This window comes from Oryzias latipes, chromosome 3, assembly GCF_002234675.1.
Source record: "Oryzias latipes chromosome 3, ASM223467v1".
Classification (NCBI taxonomy): Eukaryota; Metazoa; Chordata; class Actinopteri; order Beloniformes; family Adrianichthyidae; genus Oryzias; species Oryzias latipes.
The window spans coordinates 33079922-33101874 of record NC_019861.2 but is presented as its reverse complement, the minus strand read 5'-3'; the positions used below and the strand labels follow the sequence as shown (position 1 = coordinate 33101874).

Sequence of the window (21953 nt, the reverse complement as noted above, 5' to 3'; positions counted from 1 at the left end):
TTTACACAGCTCTGTGTCTTCCCTTGTCTAGCTTCTTAAACATTTTAAAACATTAAAATGGTCTAATTTTGTAGTTTTTTCTTAATTTATTTCAAAATGCAAATGAAGCAAACAGATTTTTGTTAACAAAAAAACACATTTGAAGAGTGCCTGACACATTTGATATTTTACTCTATGCAGGGGTTCACCTGACAGTCTTGTGCATGATATTACTCATTTTATGAATATCACTAATACATTTAAACTGGATTAGTGACATTAAAATTGTATAAGATAACTAATAGCATATATATATTTTTGAAATAATTTAAATATATATGTATCATAACATTTGTAAGAATCTAACCAGTGGGCCATGTCCCTCTTTTTCATCAGTAGCGGTATGTGTTGTTTTGACCTCAGCTGCCATACAACCAACCGGTCGCTAGGTGGCAGCAGCGCGCGGTCAGAGCCAGGAGTCTTCCGGAAGTGAAGAAACCGGCCGAACAGACCGATTCGCGTAGCACCACCGGCTCCGTCTCTTTGTCCGCCTCCTCCTCGCCGAAGTAACATCCATCGAAACACCATGGCCAATGTTGTGGATACGAAACTGTACGACATTCTGGGAGTGTCTCCGTCCGCAACGGAAAATGAGCTAAAGAAGGCAAGTAGTTGGAAAGACAAAGGGAAACGACATCAACGTGTATCCATAGTTTAAACAGGAAATGCGGTGCCTAGCTTAGGTTAGCTAATGTCGGCTTCTGATAAAGGAACAGGCTAAGTGGCCTCGATGTTCCGCATTGATTTGTAGCTGTAAACTTTGACCGGTTTTAAGCCAAATAAAAAAACGTTACTGGTAAAGTTAATTTATTACTGAAAATAAACATTGTTTGAATCAGAGAGAGTCTCTGTTCATATTATACGAATCTAATCGTTGACCTGACGTTAGCAACATTAGCTAACGTCACGCGCGTGCTAATCACGTCGTGTTTCGTAATCTTTTTTCGGCTTTAACAGGTAGTTATTGAGTTATTAAGTGAGGCGAGGACTTAACCGAGTTAATAAATAAGTTATTAAATTATATCGGATTAACTTTCAGTGAACGCAGATCTGGATTTTTAGCACTGACTCTGTGCCGAAAACTGGTGATCGATAATGAAACTCCAGTTATATTAAGGAAAGTATTTAATTTTTGTTTTATTGAGTGTATTATTTACTTTAGTTTGTTTGTTTATTTTTGCCTAAAAATCTCAAGGGGTTACTTTGTTTTTGCTAAAAGTCGGGTTAGCAATGAAATGCTGTTTAGCACAGTTTACTGAAACGTTAGCGCAGGAACTGTCAGGCATTTAGTGTTTTCGTGTTTAAAACCGATTTATTTGCCATAGATTTAAGGACGATTATTACATTTCTCTTTAAAAAAATGTGTAAATTAAAGTTTAAAAGGTGGAGTATTTACCGGCTTTAATATCAAGGTTGGGCCCACGTGTGGTTACATAACAGCATGTTGTTGAGTCACGTCAATAGTTGAGACATTTGTACTTTTTTTAATATACTGTATATACATTTTCCTCTGCTGTCCATCCAGGCCTACAGAAAACTGGCAAAAGAATACCACCCTGACAAGAACCCAAATGCAGGAGACAAGGTAAGACCCCCCTGAAGATAATCCTGTGGGGCTTTGTCCTTAGTTGGTTGGTCATTAACTGTGATGAAGGAATCATGCAGCTCACTCTTTGGTTTTTGTGTTAAAATATACATTAATAAGGAAGTGTGAACATTAAAGGACAGAGTCTGGGTCCTTGGCCAAGACCCTCTGTGCAACTGCCTGGACCGGTATCTTTATTCCCTTCCCAGAAGCATCAGAAATGTACTGAACACAGAATGTTTTTATTCACAATTCCATGATATGGAATGGAGCAGTTTGAAGAGTACAATTCTTTAATATTCCTTTTATAAAATTCTATTTGAGATCAGAATTCAGGTCAATGGGGGCAAAAGGTTTCAAATTACAGGGGGGGGGATTAACAGCTCTAGCCAAGCATCTAATAACAAATGTGTTTGTCGTTTGTGTGGGTGGAATTGGGTGTTTGTAGAAAGCAATGGTACTTCCTATTTGGAAACATGAGAGGGGTGTTGAGCTGTCCATTTGTTTTACAGTCAATGGTTGTGACTCAACTGTGGATTTGAGCCCACTTTGAGGGCAGCCACTGAACTGTTTCTGGTCACAAAGCACCGTGACGCCACAGTCACAAGATGACATAAATATTTTTCTAGAACCGCTGTGTTGTAGCTGAGTCGTGGCATCTGGTCTCAAAGGCCAAATCGGAATTCTTCAGCTTCTCCTTACTCCTACCTTAAGCCCTTCACATGGAGGGTTTTGAAAAACTGTGTTTTTTAATTCTGGCCTCACTCCCACTCTATGACATCATCAAAAGTTGCAGTTCATCCACGTTGGCGCGGAAAAGCACAACATCAATTTTATAACTTTAAAAAGTCGTTCAAAAAAACTAAACATGATTACTTACATTTAAATTCAAACTTGTGTGCTTCAGAGAACACCAACCTGCAGAAATGTGTTTCTCCTGTTCTACAGTTGAAGGGATGGGGAGAAGCCAGGGGGGTTGGGGAAGAATTTGGATCGGGCCAAAGCCTTCCTCCTTGAAATGTTTCAGAGAAATGATTCTTTAAGTGCAGATGCAGTGACTACACTTCAAGACACACCATGAAAAGCAACAACAAGAGTAAATCTGAAACTGGTCATTTCAAGCAGGAACAACAGAAACGCCTCAAAGGTGGAACATGAATGAAAATTGGATTTTTACAACAACCAACGGTCCAAGCAGAACCATATATGAGGAAGAAGTGAAGAATAAACTGAAGAATATTAAATATGTTAACGTTCAGGTTTTTCTTTGTCTAACTTTCCCATTTACTGTAAAGTTTTTGCTAAAGAAGACAATAAAAAAATGCATTCACTTATAAATGCTTCAGAATAATCTTAAATTATGTCTTTTTACATCCATTAAGGGCTGCTTTCTTTAAAATGGAATAATTCATGTTTTTGCTAATTCAAGGGCTGCAGTCTAATCAGGACGGAAAAGAAAAAAGATTCTTTCTGAAACTATAGTTGGTCAAAAATAAAGATGTTAATTGCGGAAGCATTTTTTAATTGAATTGACTACATTTAGCTAATCTAAGTACCTTTTAAGATGATTGAATAGTTTTGTTGTAACATTTGTGTATTTAAAATACGAATAATACACAGAGCATAACATCAGTAGCCTCAGAACATGCAAACATGCCTGTCTTCGGCGCATTGTTGTTGCTATAGTAGCAAACCAACAAACAGAGCGAAGTGTGACTCTGACCTTTGTGTGGGTCAACCTGAGAGCCCAGTGGATGTTAGCCGGAGTTGGGTTGAAGAAAACATCAGCACTATGCCATTTGCTCACCTCTACTTAAACATGTTTTAGTGAAATATTTCACTATGTTGGTTGTTGCAGGGTTTAGTTTGTATTTATACCATGTTTTTGTCGTTTTTCTCTGCTTGACGCAGTTTAAAGAAATAAGCTTCGCCTATGAAGTTCTGTCAAACCCGGAGAAGAAGGAGCTCTACGATCGCTATGGCGAACAGGGCCTACGGGAAGGAGGTGGGGGTGGCCCGGGCATGGACGACATCTTCTCCCACATTTTCGGTGGCGGCCTCTTCGGCTTCATGGGCGGCCAAGGAAATCGCTCGAGAAACGGGGGGCGGCGGAGAGGAGAGGACATGGTCCATCCGCTGAAGTGCGTCTGAGAATGTGGACTCTTCTAACAGAATCATTTGAGTTTTCTGAATGTCTGACTTTGCTCCTTAGGGTTTCATTAGAGGACCTTTACAACGGAAAAACAACCAAACTCCAACTTAGCAAGAATGTTTTGTGTAGCTCTTGTAATGGGTAAGTTGTGTGAACATTGGTGTAGCGAGTCTCCGTCTGTGACCCACGTCAACTTCATATCGATGACTGCAGACAAGGAGGCAAGACGGGCGCCGTGCAAAAGTGTTCGACGTGTCGGGGGCGTGGCATGCGCATCATGATCAGACAGCTGGCCCCGGGCATGGTCCAGCAGATGCAGTCTGTCTGCACCGACTGCAACGGAGAAGGTAAGAACTGCTGCCAATTCTTCACGGGGCACGTCCTCTGTTCTCCTGGCCATTTGTTCAGTCCTTGTTGTCCCTGGTTCAAACCCCCAGGCGAGGTCATCAGCGAGAAGGACCGCTGTAAAAAGTGTGAAGGCAAGAAAGTAGTGAAGGAGGTGAAGATCTTGGAAGTCCACGTGGACAAAGGCATGAAACATGGACAGAAAATCACCTTTGGGGGAGAGGCGGATCAGGCGCCTGGCGTGGAGCCTGGAGACATCGTCCTCGTCCTGCAGGAAAAAGAGCACGAGGTGAGGACCGGTTCTGAATGCACGTTTTAAAGTAAACTAAGATTTACATCGTGTTTTTGCATTTTTGAGTCAAACTTATCATTTTGAATTCTCCCAACCGAAAGAATCCTCTTTAAATCTGTAAGTGTATCTGTGCAAATGTTGTAATACTCCCAGTGTAGCTACAGAAATGGATTATTTTAGGTATCAGTAGTTCTATTTCCTATAACATGAAGCCCTAAAGCAGAAGTCCAGCAAGCATTGATGCAGAGTCACACGTTAACAAAGATCTGTTTACGTTTTGCCTTTAAAACCAGAGATGTAGCCTAAATAACAGACTCTTTCATGTACCATAACTATTCTGCCGTGGATCAGCCGATGCGCTGAAAATCAGCTTTGCACCAATGAGGAGGACATTATCGTTTCCTATCAGCGTGAGGCTGCTTTTCAGAATCCGCAGGACTAGGCCTGCACAATATACTGCAAATTTATCGTTATCGCAATATCCAGCTCTGCAATATGCATATCGCGAAAGACGGTGAATATCGCAATAAATCATAAACCCAAAATGTGGCAGCTTGAAGCATTTAACGCATTAAATAAACCCCTTTATGTTTTGACCAATCAGATGGACGCCTTCCCATTGTTTACCAATCAGATGGACGCCTATTATGTTAGAAGATTCTCACCTATGTCCATGAGGGTCATTTGGAGTATAATTTTCAAAGTGTTACAATGAAATGGGAATGATGTTTTTGGTTATTTTTCTATTTGTTTATATACCGCAAATTATATAGTTATCGCCATATTGATCATTTATATCGCATATCGCAAGTTTTCCTCATATCGTGCAGCCCTACGCAGGACCTAAAGGGTTAACTGAGAAAGTGTTGGTACTTTGTCTGATGAAAATCAGAGAACCTATCCCAGATTTTTTCATAGAACATAATTCAGATCATGAAGCATTCTGTTGATATTTGACGTTTTTTATCTATTAATGTCATTTCCCTGATTCCTACCAGATGAAAAGAAACGTGTAATTTTCTGTTGGACCTCAGCGTTTTGCTGTTTGTATCCTTTGTTTTTCAGAGAATTTCTATTTTGAATAATTGGATCAAAGAGCCGAGTAAGAATTTAGAAGTTTAGACACCGCATTTATTCCTTCAGTCACCTCATCGCCGGAGTTGCACTCTAAAAATGACCCACAATAAATCAAATCTTGTTTTTTATTTTTTACAGTAATTGCAGATGTTTTAAGGCTGTGAAACTTTTACATACTTTTCTTAGACAGACACGAACATTTTCTTACTATTTTCAAAGCTTTATAGAAACACTAGAAGGAAAACAAAGGTGTGAATCAAATCATCATCAAATATTTGTGTAAATGTGAGATGAACACATTCTGTACAGGACACAGCACACAGGAGATTGAGTTCAACAGCCTGTTAGGATGTAGAACACAGGGCAACAAATGGCTCAGAGATCAGAGGTGTTGTTCTTTATGTTTTGTTGTTTATCATCAGTCCATCTTGTCTTTCATTGACCGAGAAAAGATGTTTTGTTCTGCTGGATGGAAACTAGAATCCAGAGAGCATGATTGACAGCTTCTGCTGAGCATGATTGACAGCTTCTGCTAGAACAGAGAGCTAAATCCTGATGTAGATGTCACTGATGAAGAGGTTCTGTTGGTGTTTTAAGACATTCAAGTTTCCCAGCTGCTGTGCTCTGCTCAGCCCGTTTTTCAGCCCGTGTCTGACGTTCTGGGTCTGTGGCCGACTCATCTGTGTTCTTTTTTTCATAATGTTTTAGCAAACATCCAGATGAACTTTGTATCCTGCTGGGAGGCTGCTTTCTTCTGAGATTTGAATGTTCCATTTCCCCTTTTCCAGACCTTCAAGAGGGAAAAAAACGACCTCTTCATAAATCACAAGATCGGCCTTGTGGAGGCGCTGTGTGGCTTCCAGTTCACGCTAAAGCACTTAGATGGAAGACAGATCGTCATCAAGTATCCTGCTGGAAAAGTCATTGAACCAGGTCAGGGATCAACCTCCTCTGCTGAAGAATTGGGTTTCAGCCACAATTCTGGTGGTTGAAGCAGAGTTTGACTGCGGTGTCTTCCAGGCTCGGTCAGGGTGGTGCGAGGAGAAGGCATGCCCCAGTACCGAAACCCTTTTGAGAAGGGGGATTTGTACGTCAAGTTTGACGTCCAGTTTCCCGACAACAACTGGATCAGCCCTGAGAAACTTACGGTACGACAACTTGTAGCATTTCCTGGATCCACACCTTCACACGCAAGAATTTGTTCAAGTCCCGTTTTTAGCCAAAATCTAAAAAATCTTTGTCGTTTCTAGGAAATAGTTTTTTCACATTGGCAGCAGCTTAATAGAAATTCACCTCTGAGTTGTGGGCGGGACTGTTGGCGTGTAGCAACCCCACCGCCGCGAGAGCTCTTATCTACTGCCGATCATCACAATTTAAATAAAGAAATACCCGGATGCCAATTTAAGCTGAATCGACTTTATTTATATGTCCTCCATTACGACAAAGTTTGAGGGCTAGATTACAAACAAAAAAATTTCAATTGACACTTCAAAGCTCTATATTTACGAGAAAAAAATCAACTATTAAACTACGACAATAAAGTCGTAAAGTTACAACTTTTTGTCGTCTTAACTAACGGAAAAAACACAAACCATGCTTGTTAATCTCAACACATCCGGGCGTCCGTTTCCTTCATCGTGGTTGTCGTTTCTGCAGGAGTTGGAGGACATGCTGCCCTCGCGGCCGGAGCCCCCCATCATCACCGGCGACACGGAGGAGGTGGACCTGCAGGACTACGACGTCAGCCAGAGCTCCACATCCGGCGGGCGCAGAGAGGCGTACAACGACAGCTCCGACGACGAGAGCGGCCACCACGGGCCGGGCGTGCAGTGCGCCCATCAGTAATCTCCAATTTCTCTCTTTCACATAAAAATATATATTACAAAAAAATAAAAACACATGGCCTGCATCTACTTGGGGGGGAATGTATGGTTTTTAGAATAAAGAAAGATGTCAGCGAGGCTGAGAGGGCCTGATGGCCCCACAGTTCCAGCACCTTAAACCATTGAATTGTTACTAACATGACCTGCTCCATCTGAGGAAGGCTGCAGCTGAAGGGACTCCTCTGAGACTTCAGGTAGATGTTGTAAAGAGAATCTGAGATGCATAAACGTTGTTGCCTCCGCGAGCGCCTCGCTGATCTGTCGTCTGGTGTTCACTGTAGTCCCCCTCCCTCCAAACGGAAACCCTCCAGTCCAGCCCTCTTCGTAATGGGAGCTCCAGATCAGACAGATTGGTTAGTTTGCTGAGCCTGTGACTTGCATTTTGTTTTCATAGTATTTACATTAATTTAAAAATAAACTAACTGGTGTGCAGAGATGCTGAGCTCTTTTCCACACGGTCTCATTCTTTCTGCAGCATTTGTAGGACTTGTTTCTGATTTTTACACTCTTTTTTTTCTTTTGTCGTATTTTTCCCTTTTTCTTTACAATTTATTTCAAAACATAAGTTGTGTATTTCATTAAAGTGGTTGTTGATAAACTTCTGCAGCTGCTGATCCCTGAGCTGTGATTTTCTTTTCTTTTTTAATTTTTCTTTTTTTAAGAAAAGCAGCAGTGAAATAAGGAAAAAAAGGAGTAATAGTCTGTATTTGTGCTGAGACCATTTGCATGTAGAGTGCGTTGGTTCCTGCACTTACCAAACATTCAGTAAAGCAGCACTCTTCTTCAAAAATGTTTATGAAGTTGTTGAATAAATTCCCAAATATAATACCCTGTGTGGCCCCTTTTTTATTCTGTATTATAAAGAGTAATAATTAGATAATTCACACCTAAGATTTAGCAACAACATCAACTCATTAAACTAATACAGAAATCGGGGATTATTGAACTGTCATGTTTTTGGCAGGTGATAAAATATGATTTATTAAATATGATTGTGTAATTATCCATTACCCAGATAACCACGATAACCTTAGTTTCGACTTCACCCTCCAGGGCGCCGTGGCTTAGATGGTTAAAGCGCCTGTCTAGTAAACAGGAGATCCTGGGTTCGAATCCCAGCGGTGCCTTTTGCACCATAATCTTGCTGCTGCTTGCAATGTTACGTTTGTGCCACTGGGTGGCGATACTGAAATCAAAACACCAATATTACTTCCACATACGCATTAAACGGCATTATCTTTCATTCCATAAGTCAACTTCTGTGGTAAATGCTTTATATTACATTTATTTTATTGCTTTGTTATAGATTACACTAAGAAAATAACGAGAGAAAACAACTAATTTCAAGCGAAACGGTACAACGGAAGTCCTTCAAAATAAAATTCACTTCAGGGATTTGTTTTGTGTTTATTGCTGCTGACATAAAACGTAAACATTCCCTAATACTCTGGAAAAAACGCTGGACCATTTTTTAACTAGGCTTACTAGATCATTATAGAATTTCCCTGGCTCTTGTGAGATTATGAATATTGTTATTTTAGGACTTCAGTATAGAAAAATAATAAAATTGTGAAAAAATAAAAACTTTTCAAATACAATAGTGTAATTGGATCTTTGGTAAACGAGTCATTCCACAAAAATGTGACAATTTGTGTCCCTCTCTTACTTCAAGCTGTATTTAATATAATTGGTTATCGAGCTTTATATTCAAACAGCTGAATATGTACAATGAAATGCAAATTTTAATACTACTTTTAAAAAAATTATGATATTATGTGATTTAATTAGAAATAATATTTGTTTTTCCAACATACACCATCAATTATGTCATTATGTCATGGTCCTCATGACCTAAATGAAAGTTTACATTACAAATACCAACCAGTTTTATTATAAAAAGTCAACAATTTTTACATGAATCTAAAGTTTTTTGGTTACTCTTTTGATAGCGATGATTTTTTTGTTATAATATTAATATTACGTTGTTATTTAAAGTAGTTTTAGTTTTTTCCCTGAGTAATGCCTCAACCCCGTAACACATAACGATTCCACCCCTTATATAAAAAAGGATATGATTGCATATAAACCAGGAAGTGACAACAGTGGAGGAAGCAGAGAAGTTACAGCCCTTTTGGTATTTTTTGTCATTTGTTTGGTGAAGTTGATGTGGTCGAGCGCAGCCACTGAACCCCATTAAAAAATTACACAAAACTACTACTTGCTAATAAGGTTTTTTGTTATTTAAATAAACAATTTAATTCTGAACTTTATGGATGTTATGCGCCCTCTTCTTAGCGCTTAATATATGAAACAGTGGAGATTTTGCTCAAAACTCTCAAATGTTACAGGGTTGAGATTTTAATATTTGTGTTGTTATAAATATAATACAACACATAAACTCAAGAGGTAAATACAGTGCCGTGCCAAAGTATTTGACCCCCTTGAACTTTTCAACCTTTTGCACATTTCAGGCTGCAAACATAAAGATATAAAACTGTAAGTTTTCGTGAAGAATCAACAACAACTGGAACACAATCATGAAGTCGAGTGAAATTTATTAGGTATTTCAAACTGTTTGATCAAATAAAAAACTGAAATTGCTGAAATGTAGCTGAACTACAAGATAGACTTGAAAAAGAAGGAAAATCTAAAGAAAAATACAAAAAAAAGATGCCAATGTTTAACGTATTCTGATTCACCTCGTTCAAAAGTAAAAAGGCTAACTTGGCGTCATCAATCCCCAAACAAGAAAAAAACCTTACTTTTCCATGAGTTACTCATTCAAGATAATGGAAATAAATACAAAAAAGCTACCAAAGACAAAGAATAGCAGCTGATTGCCAAAGTCATAACAGGCAAAATAATTTAAAAAATACATGTTGCAAAAATTTAGAAGTGAATCACTTGGATTCTAAAACAATAGAATTAAAAATCCTGAGTCTTCTTTTAAAAGGAAGAGATCCAGCAGATTTTCTGAATCGGTAAAAGAAAAATCAAATCTATCTAAGAGATGCTGTGAGTAGAATGACCACAGGAACCAAACAAACACTGAGGAGGAACATTTAAAATGCAGAAATGGTACTTCCTCGAGGTCATTTGCTGTTGTGGTTGTTCTCGATTATTATATTTTATAAAACCCATTAAACTATAATTTACATCTAATGTTGGTGTGGTTATGAAGTGAAATCGTTACTAGAAACTCCTAGCATTGAATGTATGGAATTACAAGTAAATCTGTATTTGTCCCTCAAACCCCGTCACCATGTTTAACCCCGTTATGCCTGTTTCAACTCTGTAACACAACAATTGTCAGAGAATATTTATTAATAAAGATAATAATAATGCATAGTTTTTTGTTGACTTTTGTCTAAAATTATGGGAACTATCTTAAAGTCTGTATTTTGGATTGCAAATCTTCCAATAAATAGCTTATTTAATGAAAATGACCACCGTGAATTTCACCTGTTAGCTACATTTTAAGATTTTAGAGAAGAAACACCTTTATTTAAGAGAAATCTTCAGTCTTAAATGATTTAGTTAGAACAGGGGACACATGAATAAATAATTACATTTTAATAAACAATTTGTATTATAATATTCATGGAGATTCCATGGTGTATGTAACGGGATTGAAAATTGACTTCAACCACAACTAGACATAAGGAAAAATTGCTACAATCAAAGCAATGCCTGAGATGGGAAAATGTTATTTTGTGAAAGTTAGAGACATTCCCAATAACTTAGAATATGTTAAAAAAGAAAAAAAATGGGAAAAAAATGACAAATGTCTCATGTCCAAATGGGCACATTTTCTGTGAAAGGCATTCGTGTTGTCCATCCACTTTTGTTTTGAAAGAGCCGGGCGGAAGTCACGTGGGTTGTTGTTTCCAGCTTCACCTGCTCAGCCCGACTGGCCCTGCGAAGGACAATGCGCCTCAGATAGATGCCGGACCTCCCCCGGGTCACACGCATGTCCAGTGAAGCGGCTCCGAGATAAGAGCGGGGTCCGGCCCGAGCCATGGGGCCCACGGAGGTACCGGTTCGGCTGCTTGGAGCGCTCTGGTTCGGCTGCGCGCTGCTCTGCGCAGGTAAGCCTGCAGCCTGACTGAGGCACCTCTCTGTTTGGGTTCCCCAAGCCAGTCATGACTGATGCTCGCATGCGCTTTGCCGGTTGGAGGTGCTTTATTTTGAAATGTTGTGATGGTGTCACACCTGGATGTGTGTCCCCGTGAGGAGGAAGAGGAGGAGGGGGGCATCTTCCTCGTATCTGCGGAGACCTGCGGCTGCATTGATCTGTGGTGGGAAAGCGATCGGGGTTGGTGTGGAAACACGGATTCACAAACGTGATGCTGCTATCAGCATGACATCACTGCCTGTCTGCAAGCTGCCTCTCCTCCTCCTCCTCCTCCTCCTCCTCCTCACCTCCCTCTGTTGTCCCCCACTGCACATCATGGGCACGTGCACAAAGAGAAGGGCTGTGCAGGGGTATGTGATGTAAAGAGGAGGTACAGTCATGATTATGGAGAAGGATTTCTGAAGGGTGACCAGAGGTTCTGCAGGGTTTGTGTGGTTCTGCTGAGTCCAACAATGTTTTGGTTCTGGAAAACCTCCATCCGGCCATAACAGCTTAAAAAAAACAAAAATAAATCTGACTTCATCTTTTTGCTCCTTCTGAAAACACACAAGGAAAAAAACCATATAAAAAATACAATAATTATTGTATAATATTTAAATACAGGGTCAGGCTTCCAAAATGACATGGATTCTTGAGGATTATCTGTTATATTATTCTGGTAAAGGCAAAATATTATATATCATCAGTTTATAATGATATTCTCCTCCAAATGTCTGACTTTACAAACATTTCGAGATGAAAATAATCAATGAAAGACACTTAAATATTATGAAATATTGCTTTAGCCAAATCTTTTTGGGTCACATTTTAAACATTTTTATATGTTCTGTGGTGTAGATTTTAGTATTATTAATTATTTATAATGTGAAATTTATTTAGTTTTTAATTACTAAAAAAGACCCCCCCTTTTTTATTCTTTGTAATAGTTTCTTGCCCCGTTTATTTCTTTAAAGTAGTAATTCCTTTAAAGATTTCTACATTTCATTTTATTTTATTTCATCCTGGATTTTTCAAATGTTCCTGTCATTGCGGCTGATGCCTAAACTAGACATGACATTGAAAAAATGAGTGAAGTCTGTTGCGCACAAATAGTTTTTAATGTCACGTTCAGGGCTCTGTACTAAATACCAGAGTTTTTGGAATAATTAAAGTTCATACTAAGTTATCTTCTATTGCAAACAGCTTAAAAGTGAAACGATCTGAAACTGTTTGACCAGAAAAAAACGTGTTTTTGTGAAAAACATTTCTGATAAATAACTTCTTTTTGGGTTTGGGGGAAAATCGTTTATCACACTTTGCTGAACTGAATCGATAGATTTGACTTTTCTTCTGATGGTTTTCCACTAAAGAACATGTGCCAACATCTGGGGGGGTTTCTCTGTCACGTGTTTTTGTCTTTGTCCTGAAGACGGTGACGTCTTTGTGGACTCTCGGTTCCATGCATTCGCTGAATCCTCCATTATTAAACCTTTCCTCTTACTCAGTATCTCACCGTGTAGTTTTTGCTCACTCAGAAAATCAAGGTGACGACTCCTCCCTGAAGTAAAGATGTCTTCTTCTGAGATGAACTCAGCAGCAGCTCTGCTTTAGAAACACCATCATTTTTGCAAAGATGGACGTGTTTGTCGATATCCATCTCTGGGCTCTTAATGACCCCCCCCCTCCCCCCCAGCCCGGCTTCATCCTGCTGCTGACTTCACTGCTGCATCACCAAGGCCTCATACTCAGCAGTCTCCATGCTGTCAGGAGCTGCACTGAAGTGATCCTCCGTCCTGCTGCGGGACCAAACGGACAAACGTTTGGAACCAAAACGTTAGGAAAAAAACAAAACCTTTACTCTCAAAGTTTAGCCGAAAAGCTCGGCACAGACAACTGTATCTCTACACAGAGGTGGAAGGGTCATACTGTGGGCTTCGTCATCCAACACAAGAGCAAGTTCGTGTTCGGTCACTGAACTGATCGTGAACTTCTCTAAATGTCTGCAGACAAATGTAAAGATTTTTGACCAAAAATCAGGCTACTAGGAAAGGGAAAGCAGAACATCTGGATCAAAGGCTGAATTAATAAAGAGTTCGGTTAAAATCCAGTTAAAAACCTATTTAAATCCAGTTCAAATCCAGCTAAATCCATTAAAAATCCAAAGAAAATCCATTTAAAATCTAGTTAAAATCCTATTTAAATCCAGTAAAAATCCAGTTGAATCCAGTTCAAATCCAGTTAAATCCAGTTAAAATCCTATTTAAATCCAGTTCAAATCCAGTTAAATCCAGTAAATATCCAAAGAAAATCCAGTTAAAATCCTATTTAAATCCAGTTCAAATCCAGTTAAATCCAGTAAATATCCAAAGAAAATCCAGTTAAAATCCTATTTAAATCCAGTTCAAATCCAGTTAAATCCAGTAAATATCCAAAGAAAATCCATTTAAAATCCAGTTAAATCCAGTTAATAATAATATCAATAATAATAATTGTTATTTGTGACCTTTCAAGAGAATTTAAGGTCGCCCTAGAGCAGATGATACATAAAGATAAACATTATACAAATTATAGAAATAGTAAAAAAAAACAGTATAAAAATGCAAAAGCAATAGAAGTTAAGTTAAAGTTCAAATCCAGTTCATGTCCAGTTAAAGTTCAGACATTTTTGTAAGTAACAGACAAGAAAAATCCCTCGTGAAATTTTTGAAAATCTGAAAAAAAGAATCAACAAAGTAAAAGATTCTTTAAATCTGTTATAATACATCACATAATGTTCTGGTAAGAACCAGTCCATCACCATTAAAATGTATTTAAACTCTGCAATACCAAAAAAAAAAACAAGTGGAGAAAGCGTTTTCCGCATTTCCAACCCGGTTCAGGGATTCCCTGACTGAACGGTTGGATCTGTTTTGGCGGCTGCGCCGCCTTCTCCTCGTCCTCCTCCTCCTCACACACCTGCATCTGAACCGTGGGGCTTTCCTGGCTGCTGCTCCCTGAGGAGGTGGTGTCAGGTGGAGTCAGGGTTGCCCCTCTTCTCAGCTGTGATGCTCTGCTGTCTGCTGCAGGCTGCAGTGAGCAGGCGGAGGTGCATATGGAGCGCAGGGGGGTCATCTACAGCCCCTCCTGGCCTTTAAACTACGCCCCAGGGGTCAACTGTAGCTGGCGCATCCAGGGAAGTCAGGGGGAGGTCATCACCATCAGGTACCCTCAGTCCTTCTTGCGATTCGATGTGATGTTTTCACAGAAAAAAGCTCCTCAACAGGCTGAATGCGTTTCAGTTTTCGTAGCTTCGACCTGGCGGAATCGGGGAAATGTTCCGGAGACTGGCTGCTTCTGGCCCCGACCGGGACCGGAGAGACCAGGCTGTGTGGCTCGGTTCTGCCTCCTCCATTCATCTCCACCAGGGGGCGCTTTTGGCTCTTCTTCCACTCTCAGGCCAACAGCTCGGGGCAGGCCCAGGGCTTCCGCCTGTCCTACATCAGAGGTGAGGAGCAGGAGAGCATCTTCATCATCCTGCTTTTCAGGAAAAAAGATTTGTTTTGACCACCCCCCCACTGGCTGAGCGGCTGCTCCACGCCCCCCACTCTCTCCCTCTCCTTCCGCCACTCTGTTCATAGATGCATGTGACCAATTCATAATCCAAAAACATTGCCCATAAGTGTGAATGTGAGAGTGTGATTGTGGCTCTGCGACAGACTGGTGACCTGTCCAGGGTGTCCCCTGCCTTCGCCCGCATGTGGCTGGGATAGGCTCCAGCAGGTTCCAGTGGCACAAACAATACGTCCCACTGAGTGATGCTCAGTGCAGTGCAGTGCTTAAGTATGCTGTGGTTGATTGACTGAATGAGAGTCAGTTGTGCAGCATCCAGGAAGTGAGGTTAGAACTCTGGAGATGGTTCCTCGCTGGTGACAAAACGGGGAAACAGAGTTCTGACTTCTGACAGTTATAGTGTTACGTTGAACCAACAATTCATGTATTCAAATCTCACAAAATTACCTTAGAAATATGAGAGCCACGGGGAAACGCCACTTTTGCGAGCTCGCCACACTAACGCCACTAACGAAAAAAAGTCGCTTCCCGACGGATCATCTGTCAAATTGAATCTTCTGTCCGAATTCCCACCCTAACCGCTAACTACTAAAAAATTATATAGTGCCGTGAATTTGAGAAGCAATTCAGACGCCATGTTCACTACTTTTTTCTTTTTTTTAGCCGCGGAAATGACATCATCGATTTCACAAAGTAAAAAACGAATTAACATGAGTGTTTTGCGACGATTATTTATGAATCCACTGTCTGCTGAAGATAAAAACGTTGATGGTTTAATAAAAAAATTCATTTAAATACATTTTTTTGGTAAAACATGTTCCTGCGCAATGCATTGTGGTCTATATTTACCGATCTAGTGAGCATAGATGCACCCTGGTTTTTTCGCAGAGACCCCCAGGAAATTTCCAGGGCACTGGACTTTTAAATTGTAGATTCGGACAGCACTACAAAATGGCAAATGTGCTTTATAGTGAACTATATAGGGGTTAGGGCAGGAATTCGGACATTCTCTGAATCTCAAGCAGAAAAGATTTAGCCTTGAATCTAAATGCGTTTCGGTCCGCCAGAGGGTTTTTCTCCTGACAGGAAGCCGTCTCTGCTCTGTCTGCTGCAGGTCATCTGGGTCAGAGCAGCTGTCAGTCAGACGAGTTCCTGTGCGGGAACGGGAAGTGTCTTCCCCGCTCCTGGAAGTGCAACGGTCAGGATGAATGTGGAGATGCGTCAGACGAACGCAGCTGCTCCCCGCCTCCCACGCAGTTCCACGCCGGCGTCTGCCCCCGCGGCTCCCCGCCCTGCACGGAGGCCCAGACCACCCGCTGTCTGCCCGGCACCCTGCGCTGCAACGGCGTTCCAGACTGTCCCGACGGAACCGACGAGCTGGGCTGCCCCGACACGTCCTGCGGGAAACACCTGGGCAACTTCTACGGCTCTTTCGCCTCTCCTGATTTTTTCCGGGTGAACCGGAGCGCGGCGTCTGAGCTGAGGTGCTCGTGGCTGCTGGACACCCAGGACCCCAAACCCATCGTGCTGCAGCTGGACCTGCAGCTGGGGCCCAGAGACTCTCTGCACGTGTTCGACGGGCCGCTGCAGAGGGCGGAGCACCTCCTCCAGGTGCTGTCGCATCACAACAATAGGCGGCCGGCGATGCTGGAGTCCAGCGGCGGCCAGATGAGCGTCCTGTACATGGCGCAGCCTCACAGCCCGGGGCGGGGCTTCAACGCCACCTACCAGGTTGGGTGTGTCAGGTTTATTCTGGCAAAAAATTTTGGGTAATGTTGACCATCCTCCTTCCTCACAGGTCAAAGGTTACTGTTTTCCCGGAGAGCGGCCCTGCGGAAGCGATCAGGGCTGCTACTCTGAACACCAGCGATGCGATGGCTACTGGCACTGTCCCTCCGGCCGAGACGAGGAGGGGTGCTCCATGTGTCCCGACGGGGAGTTCCTGTGCGACGCCGGAGGCGGACTGTGCTACCCCGCGTGGGAGCGCTGCAACAATCAGAAGAGATGTCCGGACGGGTCTGACGAGAAGAACTGCTTCGATTGCCAACCGGGGAACTTCCACTGCGGGACCAACCTGTGCATCTTCGAGACGTGGAGGTGCGACGGCCAGGAGGACTGCTTGGACGGGAGCGACGAGAGGGACTGCCTGGCAGCCGTGCCCAGGAAAGTGATCACCGCCGCGCTGATCGGCAGCCTGGTCTGCAGCCTCCTGCTGGTCATTGCCCTCGGCTGCGCCCTCAAGCTGCACTCCATGCGCAGCCGAGAATACAGGTGAGGCTCCGGCTGCTGCATCTGCATTTTTTTACACAGGTGGTCCCAGCTCAAACATTTACCAATAGGCAAACTACCACAAAAGAGCATCACAAAACGGGCTTCCTCACTGAGCTTGCTCACTTAAATGCAGCTTTCTTTTATTTTGAAGTCGAAGGCTCTTCTTCTGTTTCCTCTCTGGATCTTTTCTGCCACAATAAACGTTCCAAACACGTCTGTGTTTTCTTAACTTTGCTAGCTTGGGGATTTCAATTTAGCGCTAGGTACAGCAGCTTTAAAAAAAAAATATTTTTGACACGTGACAGACTGACAAATGTGGTGGGGAGAATGCAGTGGTTTTTCAAAATAAAACATGGAAAATTGTAGGTCAGGGTTTTTTCTTTCTCTGCGGATCAGTAACAACTGTTACCACACTGCATCAATGCTGACTAAATTAGCAAATATAGACCACAATGCATTGCGTTTGAACAATTTGTGATAGGAAAAAATAAATTTTGATGTATTGTTTTTTTTAAATAAATCATCCTATTTTTCATCATCAGATTACAGTGGATTCATGAATCATCTTCGGAAAATGTTCACGATTGACTTTTAGTCCAGAAAATGGGTGACGATTTAAAATGACAAAGTAGTGACCATGTGTCAGAGTTGCATTAAAATCCAATATATTACATAATAAACCCTTTCAGTAAATTCTGACACTTCTCGCTAGTTGTAGCGGAGACTTCTGGGAAATTTAAAATGGTAGATTCAGACGCACTTGCGTCTTTTCGGAGGTTTTGCATCAGAATGAAGTCATAATGGACTGTTGTGATTCAAAGCAGGCGGTTAACGACGTCGGGAACGACGATCTCTCACAAATACAGCGCTGACATTCAGCTTCCCTCCTTTCACTTCTTTCTGCTTCTCCATCCGCAGAGCTTTTGAGACCCAGATGACTCACATGGAGGCGGAGTTTGTTCAGAGAGAGGCCCCGCCTTCTTACGGTCAGCTGATTGCCCAGGGTCTCATCCCTCCAGTGGAGGACTTCCCGGTCCAGAACCCCTCTCAGGTGACGTGCTTGTGCACAGTGATGTGTCCCACAGACAAACAGAGGTGGTACTGACCCCCCCCCCCCCCCCCCCCCCCCCCTCCACAGGCCTCCGTACTGCAGAACCTGCGGCTGGCGATGCGCAGACAGATTAGACGCCACTCTTCCAGACGCTCCACTTTCTCTTCGTCTCGCCGCCGTCTCGGCCGCCTGTGGAGACGTCTGTGGAGCCGAGAGGGTCAGGCGAGAAGCAGCTCCCTGCTCCCGGACCCCCCGGGGTCAACACAGATCACACTTGGGCTCCACAGCTACAGAACAGTGGGAGGGGGCGGGTCCAGAGCCGGGTGCGAGGACGACGAAGGGGGTCCGCAGAGAATCTGCTGCTCCGCCCGGTCGAACCAGGAGCCCTCCTCCCCGGAGAGCCCCCCTTCGCCTCTGTCCTCTCGCTCAGTGGGCAGCCCTGAAGGGGGGGGGATCTCCCCTTATGAAGGCGAGGCTCCTCAGCCTCATCAGAGGAACTCTGCCCACATTTTCCCTCCCGCCCCCCAGTACGCCTCTGCACCTCCTTCCCAGCGCCGGCCCTCCAGGAAGTTAGTTCTGGAACTTGCAGTCAACCTAAAGGGGGTGTCATTGAGGCGTTCCCCCCCCTCTGGGTCCCCGTCCCCCCTCTCCCCTCATGCGTTTCCCAGCGGCTCTCAAACACCTCGTGGTCACGATGGCGGGACGTCCCCTTCTCTTTCCGTCAGGGCCGAGGACAGCAGGCGGGGGGGGGAGTCAGACTCAGTGAGGTCAAGGAAGGAGGGGCCACACACGGCCGCTGCCCCCATTAAGTGACCTTGAAGTCCACGCGCCGCAGAGCCCCCGTCTTCACTGCCCCCAGCGGGGTTCAGAGCAGTCCTAGGATGGGGTCTGTTACCTCCTGGTGGGGTAAATATCTCAGTTTTTGCCCCGCACTAGAACAAACATCCACAGCATTGCCTTCACAAACCGCAGCAAACTGTGAGCCGAAGAAGCCTTCAGAGTCTCTGCTGAGCAGCCAGTGCAGGTCCGGGTCTCAGAACCCAAACCGACCCGATTCTGATAAATCAGAACCACTTTCAGATCCAAAAACAAGAACGTGACCTTTGAGAAGAAGATGGGTTTGAGGATCAAAGGGTTTCTGCTCTTCAGGGCATCTGGACTCTTTAGTTCTTCACTTCAGTCCAGTTTCTCTGAAAAACAGAAGAACCCGACCTCAAAAATATATGTATATTTTTTGTAATATCTGGACTTTCTTTTCAGATCAAACACAGACAAAATTTCATTTAGATTGATTGTCTTTTGCATTCATGGTTATTTTTTTTTTTGTTCATGAAATTTCCACTCAGAAACACGGAGTGCGGTTCTGGTGGAGAACTGCAGGATTCTGAAACGTGGTTCTGTAATCTACATTACTGTGGAAGACAACATTTGCCTGCCGTTTCCTCTTTCTGGCCTTTTTCATCAAACAAGAGCTTGACTTAAAGATAACCAGAGTAAAAGAAAAGTCTGTTTTTTATCATATTATTTAATTTGTTGTGCTGATAATTCTATTTATCAAGGTAAAACACTGTTCAAACAAATGACTGTACATGAGAACTGGACTGAGTGACCCCTCTCCCTTTGGTAAACAGGAAGTACCTGATGGTTACAAGAATAAGCAGCTGTTCCTCTATTGGTCAGATTGGTCCATTCTTGATCAAATACCTTTTTTCGATCCCTGCTCCCTGATGTCGTCTGGCTCCAAGTTGACTCCATGAGGCTGGAGCTGCGGGGAACCGTTTTCCGTGGATGACGCCATTCTCACTCCGTCCTGTTCTCAGTTACAGTCACCCGCTGGGCCCCGTGTGAGAAAGTTATTGCCCCGCACCCCCAAACCTGATAGCTGTAAGTGTCTCTTCTCGCACCCATGTCTGTGGTTAATCCTCTGCTTGTGGTTTTTCCGTATGGAGGAATTAGTTTGAGACATTTTTCAGCATAAACTGGTTAAAGAGCTGCAGAACAATCAAAATCCAAGAAGAAATCGAAGAAGGAAAAGAAGCATCAAAGTCCGACTTATAAATGCAAATGAAGCTGAGAAGGAGCTCATTTCTCTGAATGCGTGACCTCAGAGCTGATCTGTGGCTTTGGACCAGCAGGCGCCGGCAGAGGGCGGTTCAGCCTTGCAGACCTGGATGAGGGTTTTCAGGTGCTGTTGAGGTGAGCAGGTGTCAAGGCTCTACTTTGATGACCTGAACGCCGCTGTCACACGGGTCCCCTATTGGCTGGTTCAAAATGACATGTTCTGCTTTTTTGATCACGAACCGTGACCCTAACTGAGTCGAGCACTTTTCTCCCTGTAGTTCTGCTGCTTTTTTAAATTCCTGGATGGCTTCTTGTTGAGTTCTTTGAGTCTTTTTGATTTGCTGAACTCTCCTCAGGTTCTCAGAGTTTTCTCCATGTTGACTGGCTGTGTTTTTCTGAAGTTCTGAAGCTACAGAAAGATCATCAAAGCCCTTCAGCCGGACACATGTCCCGATTGTTGATGGTGAGTTTCTTCATATATCTCAGCAGGAAGTGCCTCTATATCTTCTCTTTAGAACACACAGATACAGCGATTTCTTGGTGGAATTGGTTTGAGAGTTTTTGTTTTCCAAGAATCCTGAACAAACTCAATTATCTTTTTATTTCAATTATCTTTTTAAGGCTCGTTTGATGATCTGAATTTCAAATGATGGAATTTAGGGCTCCTTTGTTATCTTGAGGATAGGTCTTTTAAATTAGGTACATGTTCCCCTAAACTCTCAAAAAATAATTTAACTTCCACATGCAAAGATCAATTTAGTATTTCTTTTTTTCTGTTCTATAGAAATGATGCTGTTTCCATTTTTGTTCAGGCCAGCTGATCATTTCATTTCCTCAGACCTTCAGTTTTGAAGGATTCTGCCTGGACATTTGCTTCAGCTCAGATGGTTCAGAGATCCAGAAAAAATTCTGCTCCGTTTAATCAGTCATGCCAGAAAACACCTGAACTGTGGATTTCTAAGAACACTTATCTATTTTTCTGATGAGACAGCAGACTTTTTTTTTTGAGGAGCTCTAAAGCCTGATGTATGTAACTTTGAAACAATGTACAGTTTTTGGGGTGAACCTCTTGCAATGAATGTGGTTTAATTTGTGTGGGTGTGGAGGGTAACAGATATCATTTGTGCAGTACAAAATTGCCTTTTTGTGTCCCTTTTCATAAGAAATGTCAGAATTCTTTTACGGGTTTACTAGCAGACGCTTCTACATGATGAAATATTTGGGATGCACTTTTTGTTTGTTTCTTATTTTGGTGATCGTTTTTGCAGAAAAATGAACTGAAAAAATGTTTGAATAAGAAATCCATTACTAACCTCTGCACCTGCCTTCACTTTAAACCCCATCGGCTTCTTTTTGGATGAAAGTATTTTTCATTTATTACAAGATTAGTATATTTTCTGCAGAGAGAAATGCCATGAAATGCCCGTCCAGCTTTCTGCTTTAGGTTGTTTTTGCTTCACGGTGCCTGAATTGAATAAACCTAAAAAGTTCAGCTCGTTTCCTCTGATCCTTTTTTTTTAATTAGGTCAACAAC

The 21953-nt window shown here is 42.4% G+C and overlaps 2 protein-coding genes and 1 non-coding gene across 3 annotated transcripts; all 3 read left to right on the top strand.

Moving 5' to 3' along the window:
- Positions 1-452: 452 nt before the first annotated feature.
- On the top strand, positions 453-8199 carry dnaja2 (DnaJ heat shock protein family (Hsp40) member A2). The gene is made up of 9 exons (XM_004067476.4): positions 453-643; positions 1565-1624; positions 3536-3765; positions 3837-3917; positions 3990-4123; positions 4214-4410; positions 6279-6423; positions 6511-6638; positions 7147-8199. Exons 1-9 carry the CDS (start codon positions 566-568, stop codon positions 7333-7335), a joined length of 1242 nt encoding a protein of 413 aa, XP_004067524.3. The 5' UTR covers positions 453-565; the 3' UTR covers positions 7336-8199.
- A 227-nt stretch (positions 8200-8426) lies between these two features.
- On the top strand, positions 8427-8500 carry trnat-agu. The gene has a single exon. It is a non-coding gene; the product is annotated as a tRNA-Thr (tRNA).
- A 2520-nt stretch (positions 8501-11020) lies between these two features.
- On the top strand, positions 11021-21911 carry lrp3 (LDL receptor related protein 3). Its single transcript, XM_023953694.1, has 7 exons — positions 11021-11461; positions 14553-14688; positions 14766-14971; positions 16151-16767; positions 16835-17307; positions 18226-18358; positions 18446-21911. Exons 1-7 carry the CDS (start codon positions 11392-11394, stop codon positions 19169-19171), a joined length of 2361 nt encoding a protein of 786 aa, XP_023809462.1. The 5' UTR covers positions 11021-11391; the 3' UTR covers positions 19172-21911.
- Positions 21912-21953: the final 42 nt, after the last annotated feature.